The following is a 26,002-nucleotide window of genomic DNA, read 5'->3' on the forward strand; positions in this document are numbered from 1 at the left end:
ACTATTATTACCACTATTCAAATAATAAACGTTATTTCAAAAGTGGTTTAAACAGTGTAGATATAATTTAGAGCTCAAAATTTTCTTTTGTAAAAAAGGATATGATGAAAATGGCGTAATTCAAGACGTCATAATACATTAGAGAGGTTGAGATTTCAAACTGTTAACATGTACGTGTACGTGTACGTCCATCGTCTCAAGCCACGGTCCGGTGTCCGCATATACATGTATATAGCTCTCTCCTACCCGTGGCTGCTTGATCACAAAAAGTGTCGTAATCTTGAATATTTACGCCTCTCTATTGTGACGTCATATTAAGTCTGTGGCAAGTTTTGTTTCCATGGCAATCGAAATCAGCAACTGACGCCAACAGTATACAAGAAATATTTCCTTCACTGCTCTTGGATATTGAATGGTCGCGATAAAGTTCACCATTCGACTCTGCTTCATTCTCATTGGTCAATATTTAAATGAGCTGCTGAGAATTCTCTGCTCATTCAACCACGGCAAGAATGGGAGAGGAGCGTATATTTTGGCCGTGGTTTGCGACGATGGGGTACGTCTAGTAGGAAATAACCTAATTTTTTTATGTATTACGTCATTAATTGTAGTGACGTCAAAATTCCTACACGTTCTTAGAACTTGTAGAATGACATCTACACGTAATTGAAAACTTGTAGTTTTAATAATTAAAATTAGTCAATTTGTGTGTGAAATTGTAGTTGTTATCTATTATTTAGGATGTTTAGTTTAACAGGTCTGGACGATTTCTAAATATGGAAGTCAAGAACGATAACCGAAAGTTGCTATAAATGTACATCAAGTACACGTAATTATTTTTCTGTCCAATCAGACAACAGCATTACACACCCCAAAACATATTTTAAAAGAACAAAAAGATAACACGTGCTTTTGTTTTTTTTCCTCAAAAAGATTTTTTTAACAAAAAATCTGTAGAAGTAAGATGAAAACTTTTGAAGAATAAGGTATTCCCCACATTTTTACCGTGAACAACCTTGACATTTTTATCTCGGTAAAGAAAAAAAATGCACAATAGAATGTAATCGTTTACAGAGATATAGATCGCACCAGCAAGTTTTTATCAAGTTCAATTATAACATTTACCAGAATATATTATATGATGGTAAATATAATTTTGCTTAGCCGTCCGATTTTCATCGATAATGCTTAAATTCCATGTGTATAGATCAACTCAAACAAGTGTTTATCGTATGGAGTATACACATATAGTTTTGCATTATCACGGGTTTCATGAGCGCCGAATACTTAGCTATGCAGACTTTAAATGGGAATAAGGAAAGGCGTTTAACGTGGAGAAAAGAGAATCCTGTAATTATACATGAATACGTTTTATCCCAATATCTTACTGACCTCGCATATCAGAAACTGCATGGACTACTAGTATTCTGTAATAAACACTCAAAAATAATAAAGACTGTTATCTTTTCGATAAGATTTTTATGCCAGGCTCTAAAAACTAAAAAATTACCGTACTTATATCATTTTTTTTTTTTAACGTAGGTAAACTTTTGAAATTGTTAACTTCTAGAAACAGATTTTTTTTATCCCACTTAAAACGTATTCCAAGCTTTCAAGTCGTGTTTGTTCACGCTAAAATTGTCATAAATATTATATTATTCCCAAATGCGCATAAAGTTTACAAAAAGTTTGTTTAAAAAAAATCTTTTGAGCAAAAAACTTAAAAACCACGTGTTTTATTTATTCTCTCATGGGTTTGTTTAAATGCTGTTATCTGATTGGCCAGCTGGATTAGTGCCTTGTTTATTCTGTGTATTAATAGCAATTCACGGTTATCGTTCTTGACTTCCTTATTTAGAAATCGTCCAGACCTGTTTAACGAGCACTTACCTTACTAACGTAACTCATATCAAACTGACGTCACAAAACTTTGAAATAGTAAAAACAAAGACAGCAATCGCGGTGCACAAGTACTGTTACATATCGTTTAATCTCAACTGACAAAATAGAAAAACGTGTAAGTGTACGTCAAAGATAAGCACAAGAAAACATACGCATACACGTTTAAGACCTCAACATTTCTAATGGCGGGAAAATTTCGTATTTTTGGTATATTCTTTATCGCCGACCATCTATTTATGCATTGTCAATTAAAATTGAGTTGTTTCATTTTTTCAAGAATTCACAGGGCAAATATTGTCTTTAATGAACCGTGTTCTTTACAATAAATATAATAAATGTATTAAGTTTCTAGAACATGTAGAACGAAAGACAAAAACATTAAATTTTCTTTTCTTTTTCACTGCATATTTTCGTGAAAACTAACCGCATTTATAGACAAAGTGCATTTGTTAAATGGACATACACTGTAAATATGAAACTTTATTTGAGCTGGAGAAAATAAGAACATCTTTTTTATGTTTATATTATATGTGTGGGCATTCTGACAAAAATCCATGTCCATCGATGTCCGCTAATTAATTTCTGATGTAAATAAAAGATCATTTGAATTCATTAATAATTTTTTTCTAAAACAATTATCATCATTCTACAAATTAGAAATTCGAAATCATTTCGGATTTTACGAGTCCACAGTTGAATTGTAATCTTTAATCTTTTACATGTACATGTACCTTAATTGTGGCCGAAAGGTCACTGAAATTTCCCCTGCTATTTATTCAAAATTTAAAGCGCTAAGGCTTTTTTCGGAAATAGCGTGGAGACAAAAGTGTTATAGAGAAACAGAAATACAGACCTAATACATACCCATATGTTGAAAAGCCTTTCTTTTCAAAACTTCAAAAGATGAAAGCAAAGCTGTTGCACTGTTGTATAGGCATTGGGACTTCCTTGTTCGTTCCATTTTATCAACCACAATGTTAGATTTCCGCATAATTCTACCTGATTGAAGCTTTAATCTTTTAATTGCTGGTCATAGTATTTCCCTATTATCATGAGAGGGAGAGAGAGAGCCTTGGCTTTTTTTTTTAATTAATTATGCATCATTTTATGACTTAAAACAAAATCATGTTTTTGATTCTGTTCAATTTACTTATATTTCAACGAAATTGTTATTTTCGAACGAAAAAAAAATAAATAAAATTCATATATTTACTCCATCAAATAAAAGTATTTTTCCTCGAATACATATGTATCTTTAACTTTTGACTCCGCATGTGTTGTTAATTAAGGAAATTCTTACTGTATGGCTGTTAAGGTATGCATTTTGCAAAACTGACGTTTTATTTTTCGCTAATTCTGTCACTTGATTATGCAATAAGGCCATTTATTCAGCGGAACACAACTTGTACAAAGTCACTCACTATTTTCAATATCACTCATTGGAAACAAATCTTGATTAATTAAAGAGATGCACGCAATTTTTTGTGACATTCATGTACTTGAAAAACGTGTTATGTTAATCTCTATAAAATTTTGTAACAAGTCCTTGTAATAATAAAGCAACTTAGAAGAATTTGCAATGAAATATTTATGCCTTTTCAGGAATATTGATGAAGGAAGTTTGAATAAACATTCTAAACAAGTGTCCGTGGGAAAAAGAGATATATAATGCTACAAGTGTAATTGGTGAAATGCTTTATGAGTACAGCGTATATGATTATGAAATCGAGTTAATATATCTGTCATTATGAGGCGAATGAATTAAACAGCCTGCTTTAAAAAAAAGATTTCGTGAAAACTTGACGTTTTTTTTTATTCAAGGTAAAGTTAAATTAACTGTACACCAAGCACCTGCCTCGTTCTCTCGACGCACTTTCTTGTAACGCAATGCATAAATTTAAAGACACTGGATTCAGATATGAAGAGTCGTAGACATGAGTTTTCAATGTCTATAGACCCTTTTCCTATGACATATTTTGCCTAGGAGTTATTCCCCTTAGCCGCCATATTGTAGGGCAGCATATCCAATCCCTTCATTATTCATCCAAGCTCAATTTGTTCTACTGGTTATTGGGGTAAAGATAACACTATTTTTCTTAGGAATATACGTTTGTCAAGGCCTCTAATAATTCATAATTTTAAGATTGAAAATATTTCCCCCCATATATTTCTTACATGCATGTTTTAATTTGGTTGCTCAAAGAGGTAAATTCACTACTTTGCCCTACAAGATGGCGGCTAAGGGGAATAACTCCTAGGCAAAATATGTCATAGGAAAAGGGTCTATTAGACTCTTTTTACATATCATAGTTGGAAATAGAAATAACACGTTCTCTTTGCGCTGCAGTACATTTGAAATTTCGTTTTAGGCGTGATACATGTATTTATATACATATATTTAAATTTCCAATGTCTTTGTCCGAGATAAAATTACCAATTGTAAATGTAATTGATTTCCTCATGAATGTTTTGGCGCGGTTCCAAAAAAAAAAAACCACGTGCAGGGCAGGACAACACCTAGAGAGAAGCAGGCTTGGAGCACGTGGATTGGCGGAATCAAAGCATGTAAATATAAGGAATAACTGTCTTATTTTTCGAATTCATGAAGATGATCAATGGATTGGCTTGTGTGATAATTTTATGCATAAACGCCTTCGGCGTTTATGCAAATTATCACACAAGCCAATCCATTGATCACTTCATGAATTCGAAAAATAAGACAGTTATTCCTTAAATACACATGTCAACTAACAACAAGAAAACATTGATGTAACCATCAATTGTCGCCCGGGAAATAAATAAAGTAAACAACGGTAATGAATTTTGATCATCAAACCGCTTTGAAAAGTGAAAAGATATACGTCTAATAGATGGAGACGATAGTATCGAATACTTTATAAACTTATAGTCGGATAAAAATCAAACAAAAGCGATACTATTTTAAATTTGATCAATTCCTAAAATAAATGTTGGCTGCATAAAATATAAATTGAAGTTGGACACGTATTATTTTTCAAAACACGGACTGCGCAGAGTCCGTTTTAATGCGAGAAGTAAAATTCGATGTTCTAAAAAAAAAAGGACCTGTCGTTTTTTCGATAGTAAATGATAAGCAACTTTATGTATTAAATATGAAAAACATATTATACATTTTAACAGATTCACTTTTTGGAAGTAAATAATTATATTATGTATTTCGTAATTTATAAAGGGAAAGAACATTCGGATGAACAATCTTTTCAATGTTTAGAAAACATTAAATTCTGAATAACTACTCACTCCCCATATACCAACACTTCGGGCTGCAAGTACAAACGCGTGTACGGAAGATCTATGTGTAATGTCGTGTAAATCCAAAATGGGCTTTAACATGATTAAAGCAGAGTGTGCACTGGTTCACAAGCCTTGATGATAGTTGCACCCAGGGAGTATTTCTTTTCTTGTTTAAAGTCTATCTCGCATGTACATTTTTTTCGTTACTCTCTGTCAGAGTAAATACGGAATTAAATTTTCCGTTAGTTATCGACTCGCCAACTTCATGGTCAGATTTACTTCCGATGAGAATTCATGGCTTCGGATTTGAGTCGATGATCGATGAAAATGTGCTGATTGCATGGCAAGAGAGAAACAAAGAATCGTCACATCTAGATGATATGTTGGAATGCAGATGTTATAGTATATCAAAATGACTTCAAGACAATTACAGGTTAATAAAATTCATATATCCGGATGGAAAAAAAATTGACGGATTTGGGCTTATGTAATCCACCTGTTTACGGGTAAAATAACAAGCTGTAGTTGTTGTTTTTATTTTTTTTTTAATATTTCAAACTCAGCATTGGGAAGCAAAGTTTCTTATTAAATTTTTAAATGTGAATTACACAAGAAAAAAGCAGAAAAGATGGGTTTCCTATCATTGTGTTACATTGCAAACCAGTGAAGGTGATATATTTTTACAGGTCCAGGAAAATCACTATATTTAGCTATATAGCTAAATCTACCTATATAGCTTTATTTACCTATATAATATAGCTTTATTTAGCTATTTCAGAGTAAATTTCTGTTTTATGAAAAGGAGACAAAAAGTCGCATAATGAGGTAGTATTAGTTTTCGACTTTAAAATGGACTGAAAACAATTCAGCAAAAACCCGCTTTTAAAAATGTTTTTCCTTTTGTGCAATTGCAAATTTGCAGTCAAAGATCTAAAAGTTTTGGGGCTATGTTTAACAGTTAATCTGTGAGTAAGCAGCTTCTTTAACAAAGAAAACAAGATAATTGATTGGTTATAATTCAGCACAATGCAAGGCAATCACACATAGTCATGCCTCATCGCACCCTTATTGAGGGACAGCTATCCAAATTATAGAGATGCATTTTTTGGTTAAAAATTGTTTAAAAGAGGCAATGTTTTGACTACCTATGCCCTAGGTTGTTTTTATCAAACCTTTTAAAAAAAATATCAGCCATAATTTTCATGCGACTTTTTGTCTGCTTTTCATAAAACAGAAACTTGTTCTAAAATAGCTAAATAAAGCTATATTATATAGGTAAATTAAGCTATATAGTTAAATATAGTGATTTTCCTGGACCTGTTTTACTTGCATAATGAACCTCTTTTTATTTATTTAGATTGAGCGAGCCATTTCTCAGTTACATACTATATTCAGCAGACCTGTGGGGGTGTCTTGTACATGTAGATGGGGACAGAGAGTTTATTATGTCACAGCCACGGGAGAATCCAGGCACAGATGGAGCCGGTCTGACAGACGAAAAGTAACAGTGATTCTGATAAAAAATAGAAACCGTGCATTTCCATTATGATAATCATTTTATACTACAAAAAAGTAACATCTACTACATCTTAGTGATGGAACGATTGTCGTCGACAATCGATTGTCGGTCATTAGAAGCTCTTCAATGCTACTAATCGATTATAAAATAAATGTCGCCGATATCGCTAACAAAAAATAAAATTGTCATACTTTAAATTTATTCCCAAATCCAAGTGCAAAGAGCATAAAAGTAGTGATGAATGTTGAAAACATGGAAGGATTTCGTACCTTGTTGATACTTTTACCGCCATGATTAAATATGGGGTTAGACTAATACCAGGAAACGGTAAGGCCATATAAAATTGAAATCTTGGTTCTCAGGCCCACGCGCATCCGTTTTGAGGTAGCCGTATTGCAATGTTTTACTATAGAAAGGAAAACATAACAAGCAAATTCAAAGAATTGTGGTCTCCCGCTTTCGGTGTCTTTGTGGGCGAAATATTATTTTTTAGGGTCAAGGTCAAAAGGTCAAAGTTATTGGTATCACATGTAAGGTCTTGCCACAAAGAATGTTAATATTTAAAATATGATAGTCCTAGTTTCTACCGTTTAAAAGTTGTAACCAAGGTTAAAGTTTTTAAAAAGTAGTTTAAACTCCAAGGTCAAAGGGTCAAAGTTCTTGGTATGCAATGAAAGGCCTTCTCACAGGGATTACATACGTGAAGTACGAAAGCCCTAGCCCTTACCGTTTAAAAGTTATGGTCAAGGTTAAAGTTTTTCAGAAGTATGTAAATCTCCAAGGTCAAGGTTAAAAGGTCAAAGTTGTTGGTATCCAATGAAAGGTTTTGCCACAAGGAATACATATGTGAAATATAAAAGCCCTTGTATCTACTGTTCAAAAGTTGTGACCAAGGTTATAATTCTTAAAAAGTAGTTAAAACTCCAAGGTCAAAAGGTCAAAGTTCTTGGTATCTGATGAAAGGTCTTTTTACAAGAATAACTTATGTGAAGTATAAAAGCCATAGCCCTTACTGTTCAAAAATTATGGTCAAGGTTATAGTTTTTTCATAAGTACGTAAATTTCCAAGGTCAAGGTCAAAAGGTCAATGTTGTTGGTATCCAATGAAAGGTCTTGTCCCAAGAAATAAATATTTGAAATATGAAAGTCCTAGTACCTACCATTCAAAAGTTATGGCCAAAGTAAAAGTTTGGAATTTTTTAGTAAAAGTTGGTCAAACTCCAAGGTCAAGGTCAAAAGGTCAAATTTGGTGGTACCCAAAGAAAGGTCTTATCACAAGGAATACACATATGAAATATGAAAATCATAGCTCCACTAAATCAAAAGTTATGGGCAAGGTTAAAGTTTTTGTGACGGACGGACAGACGAATGAGATTTAATGTCCCCTCGCTTTCGCGAAAGCGGGGGACAATTAGTCTAGTCAATCTTTAAATGTAATTATAATCATAAATGCAAGTCTAACTTCTGGATAATTACTTTCAAAACTTGCAACTTTAACTAATTAAAACTAATTTTAAGAAATAGATACATGTATTAAATGAAAGGTGGGACTAATATCAGTAAAATACCCACTGCATGGACTTTGTAAAAAAAAATAATAATAAATTCCTATTCTGTTTCAATAGTCCTATATTGTTTTAACGTAAACAAAATAAATATTATTTTCCACTTTTAAAAAAAGAAATTTCAGTTATTATTTTTGAATATTTTATGTAAGTAAATGTTTTTTTTGTAAAAGTCTGACAGAAATCTGAATAAATTTTAACTTTTCTATATTAATTTCATTAAAGTTCAAAATTTCGATTATAATCGATTAATAATCGATTATGCCCAGCCGATTATTACCGATAATCGATTCTGATTTTTTTTCCGATTCCCCATCACTACTACATCTGTACACCTAAAAGCATTGGTTTCCATTCAACAAAGTGTTATAGTTGATAAAAAATATCAAGTTTGATTGTTCACTTGTGTACATGAGTAAGAAATTGATGTGTTTGCGTGCTTAAGTGACCACAAAAAAATTATGGGTGTGGATCAGAGGAAAAAAGTATAAAACATTAAATAAGATTTTAATGACAATTGGAAATCCTAAAATTTACTTAATGTGCCAATACATTTCCACTAAAATATGTATCTATGTGGCAAATTTTCACACTTTACAGTTAAAAAAACTTTCTAGATTCTCATCCAATTTTTTTTTTCAAATTGAGGTGAGTGTTTTATGTGTTTCTTATTTAAATTTGTTGTGTCAATTTTTTTGTTTGTTAGTTTGATATGTTGATTTTTTTTATGCGTTTAAATTTCTGTAAGCATGTTATTTAAAAATACATTATAATTTTAAAATTAAGCAGCAAAAAAAAAAAATGAAGCAACATATGAATGATTGATATTAATTTTTATTTTCAGACCCAGAAAACAACTGAAGGTTCCTCAATAAACCTTGGCTCAATTTTCCAACAGAATAATCTAGGTAAGTAACGGCTTTATAACGATGACACTATGATGCGATAGAGTGATGATGAGGACTCAATATGGCCTAACAATGTAATGACAATGGTGGAATGGCATGATGGAACAAAAGTGAACATCATTGTCATAGTATCATTGCTTTATTGTTATTGCAGTCTTTTGCCATTGCTTTCTACCTTTGTGCTATCATTATCATTACTTTATCCTGTCACTGCTCTACTGAGTTGACACAAACCTCGATGGTGCTTTGATGAGATAATTTTAGGCCAACAAAACTTAGACATTTAAACATTTTAGGATAAATTTAAAATGTTTTCAAAAACTTCAAACCTATTTTGGGTTGACATTATTGGCTGAGATACAAAAGTTCAATTGTATTAAAAATATATTCTACATGGTCATAACATGACCTTGGAAAATAGTTAGTAGTGTTATCTGCAAAATTGAGCACAAAATTTTGATTTTACAGGTGCCATTAAAGACATTGGATCCAAAAGTTTGGGGCTAAATAAAGATAAACAGTCGCAGGTAATTTTGAAATTTAAATGAGAATGCTAAAAGTTTGAACAGAAATGCCCTTTCAACAGCTGCAAAAATACTACATGTACTTTGATTTTCTAATAGTCAGAAAATGAAATAGTCATATACTGGTATCTCAAAACTAAAAGCAACTTTTGAAATTGTAAATGTTCCCGAGATATTAAATTTGGGTGAGCCCTCTTGACTTATTCGTAAAGGTAACTTGTGCAGTTTAACATTTATAGTTATAATGACAGCTAAAAAAATATATAAGTATGACAAAAAGATGACTATGATTAAAATCTCTCACTAATCTCTGATGTAAAACTGTACAATATTTCTGCAGAAAAGGGTCACACACATACACAGAGAGAGAGAGAGAGAATCACCTCTCAAAATTCATTTAAATCATTTGCGATATTTATTACCCAATGTCACATCTACAGATCTGAGTGTACAAAAATTAGTAATAAATCTAGATCTACTCTTGTATCTTTCTAATTCTGATTACACTGTACAGATTGGGATCACACAATCTTTGAATCCAGACGAACTGGAGAAGAAAATCAAGAAACACATAGCAGAGATAGAGCAGGAATTACAGCAGCTGAACGCTAAACGTAAACAGTGGCACCAAGTAAGAATAGTGACGCTGGGAGTCATCACCATTGCAGTGCTGTTGGTGGCATTTTACATGAGAGGTAAGATGGTAGTCTGGGATTTCTGGCCAGTCAATGTTAACAGTGACTGTGTTTTCTTCTAAATATACTCTGATGATATATTTATAGGAAACATTTGTGCAATGAAAAAAAAAAATGAACAGGCTAGAATCTATCAAGTGTTCAATTCCTTTTATTTCTTTTGTCCAGGTAAGAAGCTGGAGGTATCTATCAATCTGCCAGCAGGTGGTGCTAATAACTACATGGTGGTCCACCCCGAAAAGACCGGCATCAACTTCAGTCATGTCAAAGGGGTAAGTACAGGAATTCAGATAAATTGCTGATAAAATACTATACAAATATAGACCTTTCATGAGGTTGATCAATAGATATATCGACTTCTCAGAAAAGCATATCGACGGAGCACCAAGTGAGAGGTTGATATGCTTTTCTGTGAAGTCAATATATCTATGGATTGACCAAATGAAAGGGCTACATTTGCTATATTATTTCAGTCATGTTAAGGGGGTATGTACATGCCTTCAAATGAAAAAGTTTGTCTGTGGTGTAGTACTGTGTTATAATTTTGTAACAAGAAAGGAGAAAATGTATGGCTGGACCAGGATTCGAACCAAGGACCCTTGCATCATTATTCAGGTGCTCTAATGTCTGAGCTACATCCACCCAGACCAATATCTATGGCCCAAACCATTACAAATGTATTCAAGTTTGTGAAATGATTTTTATTATTCATTGAAGATAACTTATATGGGTTGGCTCGAATTTGTCATTTGGAGGGGGGAAGGGTTGGTTTAAAGAGAACTAAATATAAAGATTGTACAGTTAGAGTTAAAAATATTAGTTAGAAGTGATATTATATTGAACATGATCAAGATAAAATAAAAATTTTTAAACAAAAGAAATAGCACTAAAATTTCCTATTGAATGTATACCTGTATTCTGTATTTATGAGATACTTCATCACAACTTCATGTTGTTCATTAGAAGCAAAATTTATTTTCAGTAAAGGAATATCTGAATATCTACTCAAGTAATTTATTTTTCATGGAAACAAAATTAATATAGATAATTGAAAGAAAAACAAATTTTACAGATTGATGAAGTTAAAGAAGAGTTGGAGACTGTGGTCAAATTTTTAAAAGATCCGAAAAAATATTCCAGCATGGGAGCCAAGATTCCTAAAGGTATACTATACTGGACACAACTGGTTTGGTTATTTGTTTCCTTGATTTATGTCCATTTGAGAATTTTCCCTCTCACATCGGGACACCACAAATAGCCTGGGAAAACTACAAAATGAATGAAGACCTTGCTCACTTCTCATGACCATTGAGTAATTATTTTAGTCTGTGTTTAATATCAAACTCAGTCAGACCAATATTCAACTTTAAGATATTCCAAGATTGGAGTTTATAGCAAGGTAAAAATTATATAGAAAAAGCTTGTTGTGACAAATAATTCATTAATGTCGTCATAGTAAGTATCAAAGAAAATTTTAAAAATCTCATGATTGGATCAATTAATTTTTTTAAAAGTCACATGTTCAATTACATGACTATGATGTTGATCATCACTAGTCTTGGCTCTAATTGTCACATGACTTTTATAATCACATGACTTTTATAATCACATGACTTTACTCCACAGGTGTGCTGATGGTGGGACCCCCTGGTTGTGGGAAGACATTTCTTGCTAAGGCTACTGCAGGTAACTCAAATGTGGACAAGTCATTCTTAGTACATGTAAAGTCTTATTCAGATCTCATGGAATTTTTTTTCTGCTTATAAAATAAAAAGGAATATATAACACCCCCATTCCCCAAAAAAACCATAATGTTTAACTCTAGATCTTTTACTATGTGAAGCTTCCCAGACAAAACATCATGAAAACCAGATATTTGTATGTTATGCCCTGGGCACATGTAGATTTTAATACGAATTTAATGTTTAAATAAAAGTTACTACAAAAAATTGAATTCAAACTGAATACAGGCAGAGAAATTAATGCTAATTAGTTTAATTTTAATTAATTTCAATGCACATTTTATTACTTTACATTAAATACATATGGACACCCAACTAAAACTAATTCAAATGAAATTTTGAATGAAGGGCAAAATAAAGTCATAGACCACATATCAGTGCTTGTGCTAATTTTGAACGGAAAACAAACTTACGGAAATAATGAAAATCGCTAAAATGTGTACAGACACTGACATTATATCAAATGTATGTGCTCAGCACAATGCGAAGTGACTTGCAAATGATGTCATAATTGCCTTCCCGAAGAACCGTATTGTAGAAATAAAATTTTAATTCACCTTAGCTGAATTTATCTAATAACAGATCTACCCTGTAATTGTGAGCAAGGTAACTAGTAAACATAAATCAAAACTTTGGGTTTCCCAGACACTTTACCATAAAGGCACATTACTGAACTTTTTCTTAGAAATACATTATGTAAGGGTTTATGTACGAGAAGCACATACTCCATTCCTTAAAAGTAATGGAGCAGAGGATCGGAAGGGGCTGAGACCCATTACTTTTAAGGAATATATTAACCCCTGTAAAATCCACCTTTTTGAATGCTTGTATTTATTGTTTGTAAATATATAATAATTTAAAAGAATATTTATAAGATAAAATGTAAATATACATAACATATTAGTAGTATTTAATTTATATATTAATGAAAGTATGGCAAATTATAGTGTCCTGAAGTTTTTCTAATCAAAAGCATTTCAACAGCTTCGATAGCTCGGCGAAATAAGTACCCGCCTCCATAGGTGAGGGTACTGGGTTTGAATCTCATCATGGGCACAATAAATTTCTTTATGTGAGAAAAAACTTGATAAAATTTTCTAAGCTCTTTTCTCGTTAAGAGGCATGGGAAGGAGAATACGAACACAACCGTTTTCAATGTAATTTGTAACTCTCCATTCCGTGAAAATAATGGAGCACTTTTGAAACAAAAGAGTGACGACACACGTGGATTTTACTTACAGTGCACCTCTAACCTGCAAGTATAATATTATCTCTTGATTCCTTGTTGACAGGTGAGGCGGGTGTGAGCTTTTTCTACGCTGCCGGCTCCAGTTTTGATGAGATGTATGTGGGAGTGGGTGCTAAACGCATAAGAGATCTGTTTGGTGAGTCAATGTTTATGCTATGTCTGAATAGCACTATAAGTATGACATGACAAATTTCTACAGCAAATATCTGACCATGTAGTACATACTTATAATTAATTTTCAGACGTTTATGACCCACAAACGATGATTCTACAGTGAGCACACTGACTTGTAGAAATTAAACTCTTTTACAGATGCAGCCAAGGCCAATTCCCCTTGCATTATATTCATTGATGAAATAGACAGTGTAGGGGTCAAAAGGTCACAGAGCAACAGCTTCGCCTACCAGACTCTACATCAGCTGCTAAATGAACTGGATGGGTAGGTGACACAATGCAAACTTACCAATCACATACCTTGTAACTGAAAGGGGGAGGAGCTGAAAAATTGTGATGAGAGTCAGTGTCTCTCATAAATTGCAGGAAGCTCTTTAACATTGAAAGAGGACTGAGACCAATTTTAATTTCATTTCAATTTTTAAGTCTTGTATGTGTTTAAAAATACTTTTCAGGAATCTTCTAAAAATTGGATATTAATTGATATTCTGAAATAATTTATTTTTGAGATTGTACTGTAAAATATAATATATGTGTAATGATATATTTTTCTTTTTTGAATTGACATTGAATGAATTGTTTAAAAACTAATTTTATTAATGCCAAAATTTTAAGCCGTCTTTTTTGTTGTTGAACAGATTTAACAATGAGACAGGTGTTATAGTGATAGCTGCCACAAACAGACCAAACTTCTTAGATGAGTAAGTTCTAACACAGCTCATAATGTTTTATTTAGTTGAACATTTTGAGAGTATTGGCCAATAAATTAATTTGGATACAAACATCCACCTATAAATCTGCCTTTCAAAGACATAGCTGAAATGGAAAATAATATCTGCATTGCATTTATTTTGTGTAATTAATTTCATAGTCAATCATGTGCATTTGATGCTTAATTATATTTATGATTGAGACATAATTTTTTCTATATAACAGAGCTCTAGTCAGACCGGGTCGGTTTGATGTCATTGTTTCCGTCCCACTCCCAGACCTGAAGGGTCGAGAAGAACTGTTCCAACACTACCTCCAGAAAGTCAGATACGATAGCTGTAAGTAATATATCAGTAACATCGGTACCATTAAGTCAGGTGTGACAGCTGTCAGTAATATATCAGTATCAGAGAGTTAGGTGTGATAGCTGTAAGTAATGTATCAGTAATGTATCAGTAACAGAAAGTTATTAGGTGTGATAGCTGTAAGTAATGTATCAGTAACAGAGAGTCAGGTGTGATAGCTGTAAGTAATGTATCAGTATCAGAGAGTTAGGTGTGATAGCTGTAAGTATTGTATCAGTAATGTATCAGTAACAGAAAGTTATTAGGTGTGATAGCTGTAAGTAATGTATCAGTAACAGAGAGTCAGGTGTGATAGCTGTAAGTAATGTATCAGTATCAGAGAGTTAGGTGTGATAGCTGTAAGTATTGTATCAGTAATGTATCAGTAATGTATCAGTAACAGAAAGTTGTTAGGTGTAATAGCTGTAAGTAATGTATCAGTAACAGAGAGTCAGATATGATAGCTGTAAGTAATATATCAGTAACATCACTACCTCCAGAAAGTCAGATATGACAGCTGTAAGCAGAGCTGCCAACCCTTACGATTTTGGCGTAAGGCGTACGAAATCAGCGTCTAAAATACGCCTTACGATTTCTCTCTATATTCTTCCGATTGCAGTTTTTTTTCGTTCAAAGTTTATAATACCCGTATTTTCATAGCTGGCAGTCTATATAGTTTCTACAATTATAATATATTCATTATTCTTACAACGCTTGCTTGTATCATCATTTCGGTTTTAGAAGGCCAATCACATTCATGTCAATGTTTTAAAGTAAACAGAATAGAAACATGCCTCAAATTGCATGTTCATTTACAATCAACATCAGCGGCAGAGGGCCTAGGTGGTCCGTAGACCTCGCCTTACTATTTGTTATTTCAGAATGTTGGCAGCTCTGTGTAAGTAAAATATCAGTAATGCCAGTACTAGAAAGTTAGATGTGAAAGCTGTTAGTAATGTATCAGTAAAAGAGAAGTGTTTATTCTTTAAGATGTAAACAACATTAAATAATTTGATTTCATGTGACAATTTTACCAGTTTCGCTGAAATAAATGCATGCTAACAGGGGTTTCTTGAAGCATAACTTTATATTTATTTTTTAAGTAGCAAAATGGATGTGAAATATTATCTGATGTGATACTGTTCATGTTTTACAGCTATTGATGTGAACAAACTTGCCAGAGGAACTTTTGGGATGTCAGGTATTTCATTCAGTCACACTATCACTCAATTCATGCTTAATTGATGGCATTGTAATATTTGAAAAATTTCTTTCAAGTTTCATAATGAAGTTACTCTATAGCCAAAAATTTATTTGAGAAATTCAAAGGTATGACCCCCCCCAAAAAAATACAATCCCCCCCCCCCCAGAAAACCAGAAAACCCAACAACTCCCAACTTTCAAATAAAATTAACTAAATATTCAATCTAATAATTTTAACTGAGGTAAAGTGAACTGCCGGTTACTTCATCCTTGATTCTTGTAGAGTGTCTGTTACAAACTGATTTTCTTTCCCATTCCTCAGGAGCTGACATCAGTAACATTGTGAATCAGGCCGCCTTCCAGGCAGCCCGTACCGGACAAACGGAGGTCTCAATGAAAGACATGGAGTTTGCCAAGGATAAAATTATGATGGGTAAGCAACAGATTTATAGGAGATATTCAATTATAATGAGGTGGTTATCAATTTAGAACTTGTACGATTGGTAGAAGTTCTAATTATTTGTTGGAGTTATCAGAATAGATGAATGATTAAATTTCATTTCCTAACCACATGGTAATGAAAACGCTAAATGTCTGTAGAGGACGTGGCTCAGTGGTAATTGGTAGTTGGCTGGTAACAGAAAAGTCACTAGTTCAAATTCTGCTGAAGGCTTGTGTTTTAGATTTATCCTCTGAAAAGGCACTGAATATGCAATATCAGACCACTCAGTTGAAATTGGCTATTAGCATTATATGCTGGAATCTAATATGCAAAAGACTGGTCCTGTCAGAGGATACAAAGCACTGCCAAAAAACTAGATGTATGGTTCTTATGAGTATCATGGCTTAGCAAGGAACAAAAAAATGTTAATGTATTGAACAATGTTGAATTTATTCCACGCCTTGTGCGTAATGTGATAAGATTATTCCTTCCGCAAAATGCTCTTTAATTATACATTTGACATCCATTTGATCCAATGGAACTTTTAAGTTAAATTAAAATTTTAACATCTTCTTATATATGACTTTAGGTGCAGAGAAGACGTCCAAACTGACAGACCAGCAGATGATAGAAGTGATGGCGGTACGAGAGGCAGCACACGCCATTGTATCGTATTACACCAAGCACTCCATACCGCTGTATAAAACCACCATACTGAGGAGGGGAACCAGTTTAGGACAGGTCTGTATATTATTTGCAGGTTTCTTTAATAAGCTTGGCAGTTGATGTCCAAGATTCTTGGTTTCAGAATTTAACATACATAAGGATAGCATTTACATGTAAAATGCAAAACACTGGTCAGGAAGATTTATCTAAAAAAAAAAGATAATTGCTCCATAATACTCCATAAGAGTTATCTCTCTTTGATGGTGTAGCCAATCCTTTTACATTAAATTCTTTGAAATTTACCTGTAAATATTTTAACCCTTTAAAAATGTATTCAGACAGTTTTGTGCAATTCCTGTATTGCCATAGCCTCGGAATACCAAAGAAAACATAATGAGTATACACAAAAAGATTTAATTTGTAACACACTGCCCTACAAAGTTTGTAATATTATAGAGGGAAAAAACTGGGTAAAATTATGCTAGTTGACTCCAGATGGACTCTTCAAAATGAATTAAATCTTGTAAATGTGAAAATCATCAATATACAACTTAATTTTTGTACCTGTATTTCATGTTTCAAAAAATTATTGAAGCTTCTTTAAACTGTTTTAGACACAAGTGTTGCCCAGTAAAGAGATTTATAACCAAACCAAGGAGGAGATGGCAGCACGGTTAGACTTCTATATGGCAGGGAGAGTCGCTGAGGAAATGGTGTTTGGGAAGGATAACATCACAACATGTACGTAGACTATATTTCTGCATGTGCTTCTTACAATCTAAATTATACATTGTTTATTTTTAGAAAAAAAAATCTTTCTGATAATCTTTTTAGTGAAATTGTTTGCAGAATGGTTTTAAACCCATGAGATGAATTTCATGATAACCTTAAAAGCATGTTTATATCTTGATATAAATTGTGCTTATTTATATGTATGCTTATACTTGACTGTATATTGAGTATCTAGAACACAAACAGATGAAGAATTAAATTAAAAAAAAAGCAAGCTGCTTTTGAAAATTGTACAATTTAATTTCCTGTATTATTTTGTTTCAGTAAGTGCACCTACGATTAAAAGAGCTACAGATTTAGCGAGGACTTATGTCACTCAATGTGGAATGTCGGAAAAGGTATACAGCCCTTAATTATAGTATGTTGTTGAAACTTAGAGAATTTGTTTTCATTAGGTTTGTTTGTCAATGGTCTAAGTTAGGATTGACGATATGGTCAAAGGAGGAAATGATTTGTTTTTCAAGATCAATAACTTGACAAAGGCATGTCTGAATCTGACATGTTTATTTATTGTGTAGATTGTGTTTACTAGAGGGAATATTGATATAAATTTAAGTATATCATTCTGTATTTTTGCGGGTAGGGACATATACGTTCTCCAGGTAGGAACACAGAGTTTCCGAAAACTATCGGTCCTACCGGCAAAACCGATAGAAAATCGAAATGTCCGATGAAATTTGCTATAGTACCGGTCCGTGTGACCGATTGGGGTGGGGGGCTTGTCCTGATTAATTCATTTTACTCTGATCTATTGTGATGTCTTCATAAATGAAAATTTTCAATGCAGCATGCTCCTATTCTTAGTAAATATCCATAATGTTATATATTTTGCAATCCTACTTGACTTATTTACTTCCAAAAACGATCGTTTTTTCCTAATCCGAATTTCCTCCGTTCCTCTGTTAATGGTAAACACATGCAGCGTATAGGTCATGAAGTGCAATGCACACTGAGAAAACGTGAGGATAATCATATATTTTTGTTTTGAATTTCTATTATAATTGATATTTATATATGATTCAATTTTACAAGTGAGAATTAAACTTTTAATAAAAAAAAAATACTAGTAACCTTAAGAAATTAGCTTTTTCAATAATGAATATTTTTCATATTAGTTGTTTCTTTCACCCTACATTTACTTGGGGCTAGTGATTTTATTGCTGCCACAAGCCTGTGTGGGCAGGTGCTATGCTTGAGTTCTTTATAGTTGCATAACCCTGGTATCACATTGACAATCACTGTGTTGAGGAACCACGAAAAGATTTACACATCCAAAACCATTTTCTTTTTTTACAATACATTTTCTTTTTTTACAATACATTATGAAATATACACTGTATATTATAAAATTTATTCGGACAGATAGAATATGCTTCGGACTGGTAGAACGCATTAAGTTATCAGTCCGAATGACTGATAGAAATATTTGGTTTTCGGAAACTCTGGGAACATGTGTTTACTGTAATGAAGATATGCTTATAAACATGGGTCTGTTTATTATGTAGGTGGGAACGTGTGTACTCCAGGGAAGATGTACATTTTTTCATATGTGTATTATGTTTATTATGTACTAGGTGGGAACACGAGTGTACTCTAGAGAAGATGAAGGTCTGACCAGCCCCGAGTATCAGGATCTCATCAACCAGGAAATTAACAGACTCCTCAAGGTCAGCATTAACTATAACTGAAATCTGTAACATCAACTTAAAGCTATAGGCTTTACAGGGTAAATAATAGCTTAAAACTAATATTGAATATTTGACAGAGGGGATGCTAAGACTCTTTCATAAAATGTTGCTTTAACTCATAATTTAAAAAAAGTAATGTTTTTTGTTAAAGTAAAATACAAACAATTTTAGGAAAGCTTGTGGGGCAATATTTGACAAAAATACAGTTTTAATACTTGACAAATTTATAAGGGTCAGTAAGAGTTATCTCTCTTATCACAATCAGTGCACCTTAGAAAAAAAGCTATGATGTATGTTTTTAATACTGTCTAAAATTTTATTTATCCTTGAATCTGTATGAGAAGTAAAATGTTTTTAACAGCTATCTTGAATATTAAAAATGGTGTAGGGTGGTTTCGCGCCGATTACGTGTTCGCGCTGAGTGGTATCGCGCCGAGTGGTTTTGCCCCGTTTATCTACAGGTAAGGTATGGGTAGTATGTATACAGTATGGCTTCCCCCGATTACCTGTTATTATATAACTTAGTAGCTTGTAATTAATGAACCCCAAGCGTTACTGTCGTGTTATGTCGGATAATTATTCCATTTTGTATCAATACTTATAGTGAGGCTATTTTAGCCAAATTATGACTATATTTGAATAAATTTGATCGTCTAATTTGGAATAATTCAAGATGTTAAAATAAATATTTATTTCACAAATCTCGTTGACTTTTCAATGAAGGTTGTCATTGTTTTTCATTTGATTTACAATTATATTTATATAATAGTGTTGCATTATGCATGTACTATGCCTAAATAGTAGGCAGGGTTTGACACATGGTGCACGAGCCGGAGGCGAGTGCACCATGTGTCGCACCATGTGTCAAACCCTGCCTAATATTTAGGCATAGTACATGCATAATGCAACACTATTGTTATTATTATGCTGACTGTTGTAATTATGCGGCAATCTATTGGACTTTTTCCTGAAAATATCGGTGCTTAAACAGCGCACTTGCAAGGACTCATTCAAAATATTCATGCTAAAATTGTTTGCATGCTTAGTTATTTTGGTTACTAGTATTTTCTCTAAATAAGTCGGGATTTTGTGTCCCAAAGCAACACATCTTTATTTTCTGTTTTGTTCGTAAGCCTTATTTGTTTGCAGACGTCGATTCTCATTGATAATTTTCTTTTTCATCCTTCAATCAAGCGTCATATAAAAAAGCGTTTTAATGACTCTATAAAATCAGTTCATCTAACGATCTGTATGTAATTAGTTTGAAAGTTTGTTGTGCACATTAATCTAAAGTTCCTTAGAATGATATAACTGTTTTCAAATAATATTTGTCTATTTTCTCCTTCTTGTGTCAATTGTATAAATTAAGTTTATATATTTAATAAAATTAATACAATCAGTGATCGTCTCTATGGCGTAATCGATAAGGCATTGGACTGACAATCTCATGGTCATGAGTTCGATCCCCGGCATGTGCATGGAAGAATTTTATTCAGTAAATAAAGCCGTGCACTATTTCGGCATAGTATGCTTACGCTATATAAATCCTTAGACCACTATGCGAGAATAGTAGGGTATGGGTTATATAGAGACATACTGACAGGAAGCATAATAATAAATTATGTAGAACAAGGATTTTTCTGCATGAATTAAGACGATTATTCTTAAAGACTTCCCATTCCATTGCAATTACCTTTTCTTTATAATATCTTATTATATATAATAATCAAACGACTATCCGATAAGTGGTATCTTCAGTTATACAGTAGAAACCAATAGGGGCGAATCCACTCGGCGCGAACAAGTGATAGGAGCGAAACCACTCGGCGCGAACACGTAATCGGAGCGAAACCATCCGCATTCTTAAAAATTTGTTCAATAACCAGATTACTCCTTGAAAACTTTTAATACTACATGTACATGTATCTCCAACAGATAAACCTCCAGTTGCCCACAATAAAAAAATATTTATTTTAGGTATTGGTGGAGGAAATAATGAAATAGCCAATATCTTAATTTTATGGTTTAAAGATTATATTTATACTTCTAGATGTACTGAAAAACCCCTAATTGTGCACTCGGCGATATCACATTTTTACCAAATACAATAAAATAACCAGATACTGAGTCTGTAAGAAATTTATTTTTAAAAAAGTGTAGCTGACAGTTTGCTCTTTTAAGCAGAGAGTTTAATTCTCTGTTTGTAATTTAAGAAGACTATAATACATCTAAAATGTGTTATTTGAAAAGTTATTGTCCAAAAATTCACATATTATTATCCAATTTACAGGAGGCGTACAAAAGAGCTCAGACTGTGTTACAGAAACATAGAGCGGAGCTGAATGTTTTGAGTATGTATCTGAAGAAGTATGAGACACTTACAAAGGAAGAGGTGGAAACCATACTGAAAGGAGGAACTCTGAAGAAATAAAGAACTGAGGGTTAAATTCATCTCTAAAGAAGAGGCAGAAAAAACATTTAAGGAAGGGACTCACAAGAAACAAAGATTTAAATCTCATTTTCATCTTCCTTAGAAAAAGGATATGGAAAGCTCGGTTGGACGGAGTTGCAAAGAATACCACAAACTGCATAAAAAAATATTTCCTTTTTTTTAAAAAAAAATCAAGGTTGTGGAACTCTTATCTGTTTCATATTGCAGAATTCAATATTGAACAAATTACCTCAAGTATAATCATTTTTGCTTTGAGAAGGATATTTGGATTTGACTGGAAAAGGTTTTTTTTTTATAAATACGTTGATACCCTGCTTAGTATTGAAACCAGGCTTTGTTGCACTGCTTTATTTTGAAATTATAGCAAAATGTCTGGATTGCAACAGGATTGTAATCATCGAAACAATAATGAATTGTAAGAGTTATCTTTCTTACACCAGAAATACTTTGAAACATGACACTTGGAGAATCAGAAATTGTGTATTGATCATAAGTAATTATGTTAATTAAAATATAAGGTGTATTTATGTAATATTTGGATATCTGTTAAACTTTATGTAAATATTGTGTGAATGTGTCTTTGATGTTTAGAAATTGAATAAAACGTGGAATAAACCTCAGATACAATGTTCTTGTTTTTTTTTCCTTTATCTTCATGTCTTATCGTAAGTTGTACCATAGTTAGGTGTGATTTCTTTTGTTAAAGGTGTGGGTTTATATCTGTACACAACGCACACTTTTCTGTAGACTCTAATCTGATCTTGCGATTAATTATATAAGAAATGAAGAAATTAAAAATGTCTTCGATTAGCCGCAAAATACTTTCAAAAGTAAATACTGTTAAATCACTTATTTTCGTAGGGGGAGGTGTTCATTTTCGTTGTTTTCGAGGTACAGAGAGATTCACAAATTTATAGGTTAAGCTGTTAAGCTCAAGTAGCTTAAAAAATCATTGTCATTTTAAGCAAATATTGTACATGTTTAAGTTTTAGAACAAAAGGTACAAAAATTGATAAGATAGTGCTAAGCAATTACAATTGCACAAGGCTGTGCCAAAACGACATGATCTTTCATTATCTTATCTTTCCTGCTCGAAATATAACAAAATATGCGCTAAAGATTTTCATAAGCTCCCTCTTCTGGAAGAAGAGAGAATGTCGAGAAAATGAAATCAAAGGAACTCGTCTTAATAGTTCTCTGTGTGTAACGAGTTTATCATGTCCAGTGTTTCATTGATCAAACCTGAATAGAAAGAACAAAAAACCAATTACTGTGGTAGTAGAAGAAGCCAACACGAACTTGAAATGTTTCAAAGGACTAAAGAATGAGAACACTTCATATCCAAGAGAATCGTACGGAAAAAAAGTCTATCAATGACAACGTCTCCATACGAGTGAAAAATTATTGAGAAGGGTATAAACAAATTACAATTAATCGATGAAATGTTGGGAAAAGTTCAATTTAACAGGAATATACTAATTTATGTAGAGTTTAGATGATCTGAAACATGGAATGGATGTATTGAATGTCAAAAAGTCAGTCATATTTCAATTCTTGATCAGACACGGGATACTGAAAAACAGTAGAATATAGGAATTCGTATTATAAACAGTTGGAATGCAACGAAGAGAAATCACGAGGATAATATTAGTTGTACCCACTTGGTCAAAACCAGTATTTAGCAGACTTTCTATAGAATCGGTATGTTTACTGTAAAAGTAATTTTTAAGGAATGAATGTAAATCAAAATAGAGTGAAATTCGATTTTTATACGATGATAATACAACAACGTTTTTATAGAATGAAAGGCATTATTAACTTTTGAAAATATTTTAGTTCTTCCAACGTCAGTGTCTGCATTTTGAACTGTCGCGTTCTATGCCTACATTAGTTCTTTTTCCTAGCTAGTCTAAAAAACGCATTCCCGGACATATGGCCCTAACAAGTAATAGCATTACACGATGTTCATTTTCTGGATGGCTCCATTCATAATTCATGCATTGATGATTATTTAAAACCAGCAAAACGTAATGCAGTAATAAGTAACTTTTTTATTTGGATCTTTTGTTTGTATACCCTAAATATTTGGTAAAGAAGAGGATATTGAATAAAATAAATTCCATCGATATTTGCAATATTTCACAATCGTAGATGTTAGTTATGGCTATATATACAAAACATCGTTATAAAGGATTGTCATTCAATAACACAGATGTCCGAGGTAAAATAGCACGATTTGTCTATGCCCTATCTTTGAATCTCTCGAGTTTCAATACTGCTACATTATTTGTACTAGTAGGGCATAACCTGCAAGATTTATACTAACTCCTTAATTCGGCATGTAGACAATTTTTTTTTTAAAAATTAAGACTTTCTCATCTCTTTCTCATGTTTTGTAAGCAGATGCAATTTATCATTAAATAAGATGTTGACTGAGAAGAAGCAAGGATGGGTATGACCTGTGGACAGGGGATGCTTACTCCTCCATGGTACCTGATCCCACCTCTGATGTTTTAAAGGTATGTTTGTGCTTTGCTCTTGATTTCCTGATTTTGAATGGACTTTTCAGCTCGAATACTGATTTTTAGCTCACCTGAGCCGAAGGCTCAAGTGAGCTTTTCTGATCAAAATTTGTCCGTTGTCTGTCGTTGTCGTCGTCGTTGTTGTTGTTGTCGTTGTAAACTTTACAAATTTTCATCTTCTTCTCAAGAACCACAGGGCCAATTTCAACCAAACTTAAGCTTGCTACAAAGTATTCTTGGGTAATGGGGATTCAAGTTTGTTAAAATGAAGGGCCACGCCCTTTTCCAAGGGGAGATATAGTGTGATTATGAATTAGAGAAAAATTAATGACGTTTTATAAAAACCTTCTTCTCAAGAACCACTGGGCCAGGAAAAATGAAACTCATGTGGAATCATCCTCAGGTAGTGTAGATACAAGTTTGTTCAAATCACGACCCCCGGGGTTAGGGTGGGGCCAAAATTGCCGATCAAAGTTTTACATATGAATATATAGGAAAATGTTTAAAAATCTTCTTCTAAAGAACCACTGGGCCAGGAAAGATGAAACTCATTTGGTATCATCCTCAGGTAGTGTAGATACAAGTTTGTTCAAATCATGACCCCTGGGGTAGGGTGGGGCCAAAATGGCCGATCAAAGTTTTAAATATGAATATATAGGAAAAATCTTTAAAAATCTTCTTCTCAAGATCCATAGGAACAGGATAGATGAAAGGCATGTGGAATCATCCTTAGGTAGTGTAGATTCAAGTTTGTTCCAATCGTGACCCCCGGGGGTAGGGTGGGGCCAAAATGGCCGATCAAAGTTTCACATAGGGATATATAGGAAAAATCTTTAAAAATCTTCTTCTCAAGAACCACTGGGCCAGGAAAGATGAAACTCATTTGGTATCATCCTCTTGTAGTGTAGATTCAAATTTGTTCAAATCATGACCCCTGGGGGTAGGGTGGGGCCAAAATGGCCGATCAAAGTTTTACATAGGAATAAATAGGGAAACCTTTTAAAATCTTCTTTTCAAGTACTTTAAAGCCATGATTAGTAATATTTATATGGGATCATCCTCAGGTAATATAGATTCTAGTTCGTTCAAATCATGATCCCCTTCGGGGATTAAAATCCAAGCCCCCCTTAACCTCAGTAAACTTTTAGTTCTGATCTGATTGCCGATGTGCTCAGGTGAGCGCTGTGGCCCCTGGGCCTCTTGTATCTCCATATTTTATTTGATATATACAAGGTGCCAATGATGATAGCATGATTAACAATCGAAAATAACTTCAATGTCTTAAAAAATGATAATGAAATCAAGAGTAAGATTAATGCAGGCCCGTTGCAAAAGTCTTGGGGAGGGGGTGAAACCGAATTTGAATTATCTATAATTATTAAATTATTGAATTATTAAAAAAAATCAATGAAATTGATGTCTTGAATCTTGAAAGTCAGCGGAGATTTCCCCCAATCCCCCAAAGGAACATATCAATGAGTTTTACATACACGTTGTTTGAACTTGCATAGGAATGACATCTGTAAAATGTCGTACGAAAAAAATTGTATCCCATGCAAACGATTTATATATGTTAACGAAATTTTCTATTGGGTCTTGTCGGCAAACAGGTATTGGATGCATATGGAGAA

The 26,002-nt window shown here is 33.1% G+C and overlaps 1 protein-coding gene across 1 annotated transcript; it reads left to right on the forward strand.

The window, feature by feature from the left end:
* Positions 1-5,454: 5,454 nt before the first annotated feature.
* Positions 5,455-22,137, forward strand: LOC134273819 (ATP-dependent zinc metalloprotease YME1L1-like). Its single transcript, XM_062756029.1, has 19 exons — positions 5,455-5,608; positions 6,533-6,676; positions 9,104-9,167; positions 9,636-9,694; positions 10,206-10,386; positions 10,555-10,658; positions 11,459-11,549; positions 12,013-12,072; positions 13,421-13,513; positions 13,690-13,816; positions 14,190-14,252; positions 14,488-14,600; positions 15,763-15,807; positions 16,132-16,242; positions 16,841-16,992; positions 17,532-17,658; positions 17,974-18,047; positions 19,284-19,376; positions 21,688-22,137. The coding sequence occupies exons 1-19, from the start codon at positions 5,588-5,590 to the stop codon at positions 21,826-21,828; spliced, it is 1,863 nt and encodes a 620-aa protein (XP_062612013.1). The 5' UTR covers positions 5,455-5,587; the 3' UTR covers positions 21,829-22,137.
* The last annotated feature ends 3,865 nt before the right edge of the window (positions 22,138-26,002 follow it).

This window comes from Saccostrea cucullata, unplaced genomic scaffold, assembly GCF_032062105.1.
Source record: "Saccostrea cucullata isolate Sc308-1 unplaced genomic scaffold, CSIRO_AGI_Scuc_v1 ctg1379, whole genome shotgun sequence".
Lineage (NCBI taxonomy): Eukaryota > Metazoa > Mollusca > Bivalvia > Ostreida > Ostreidae > Saccostrea > Saccostrea cuccullata.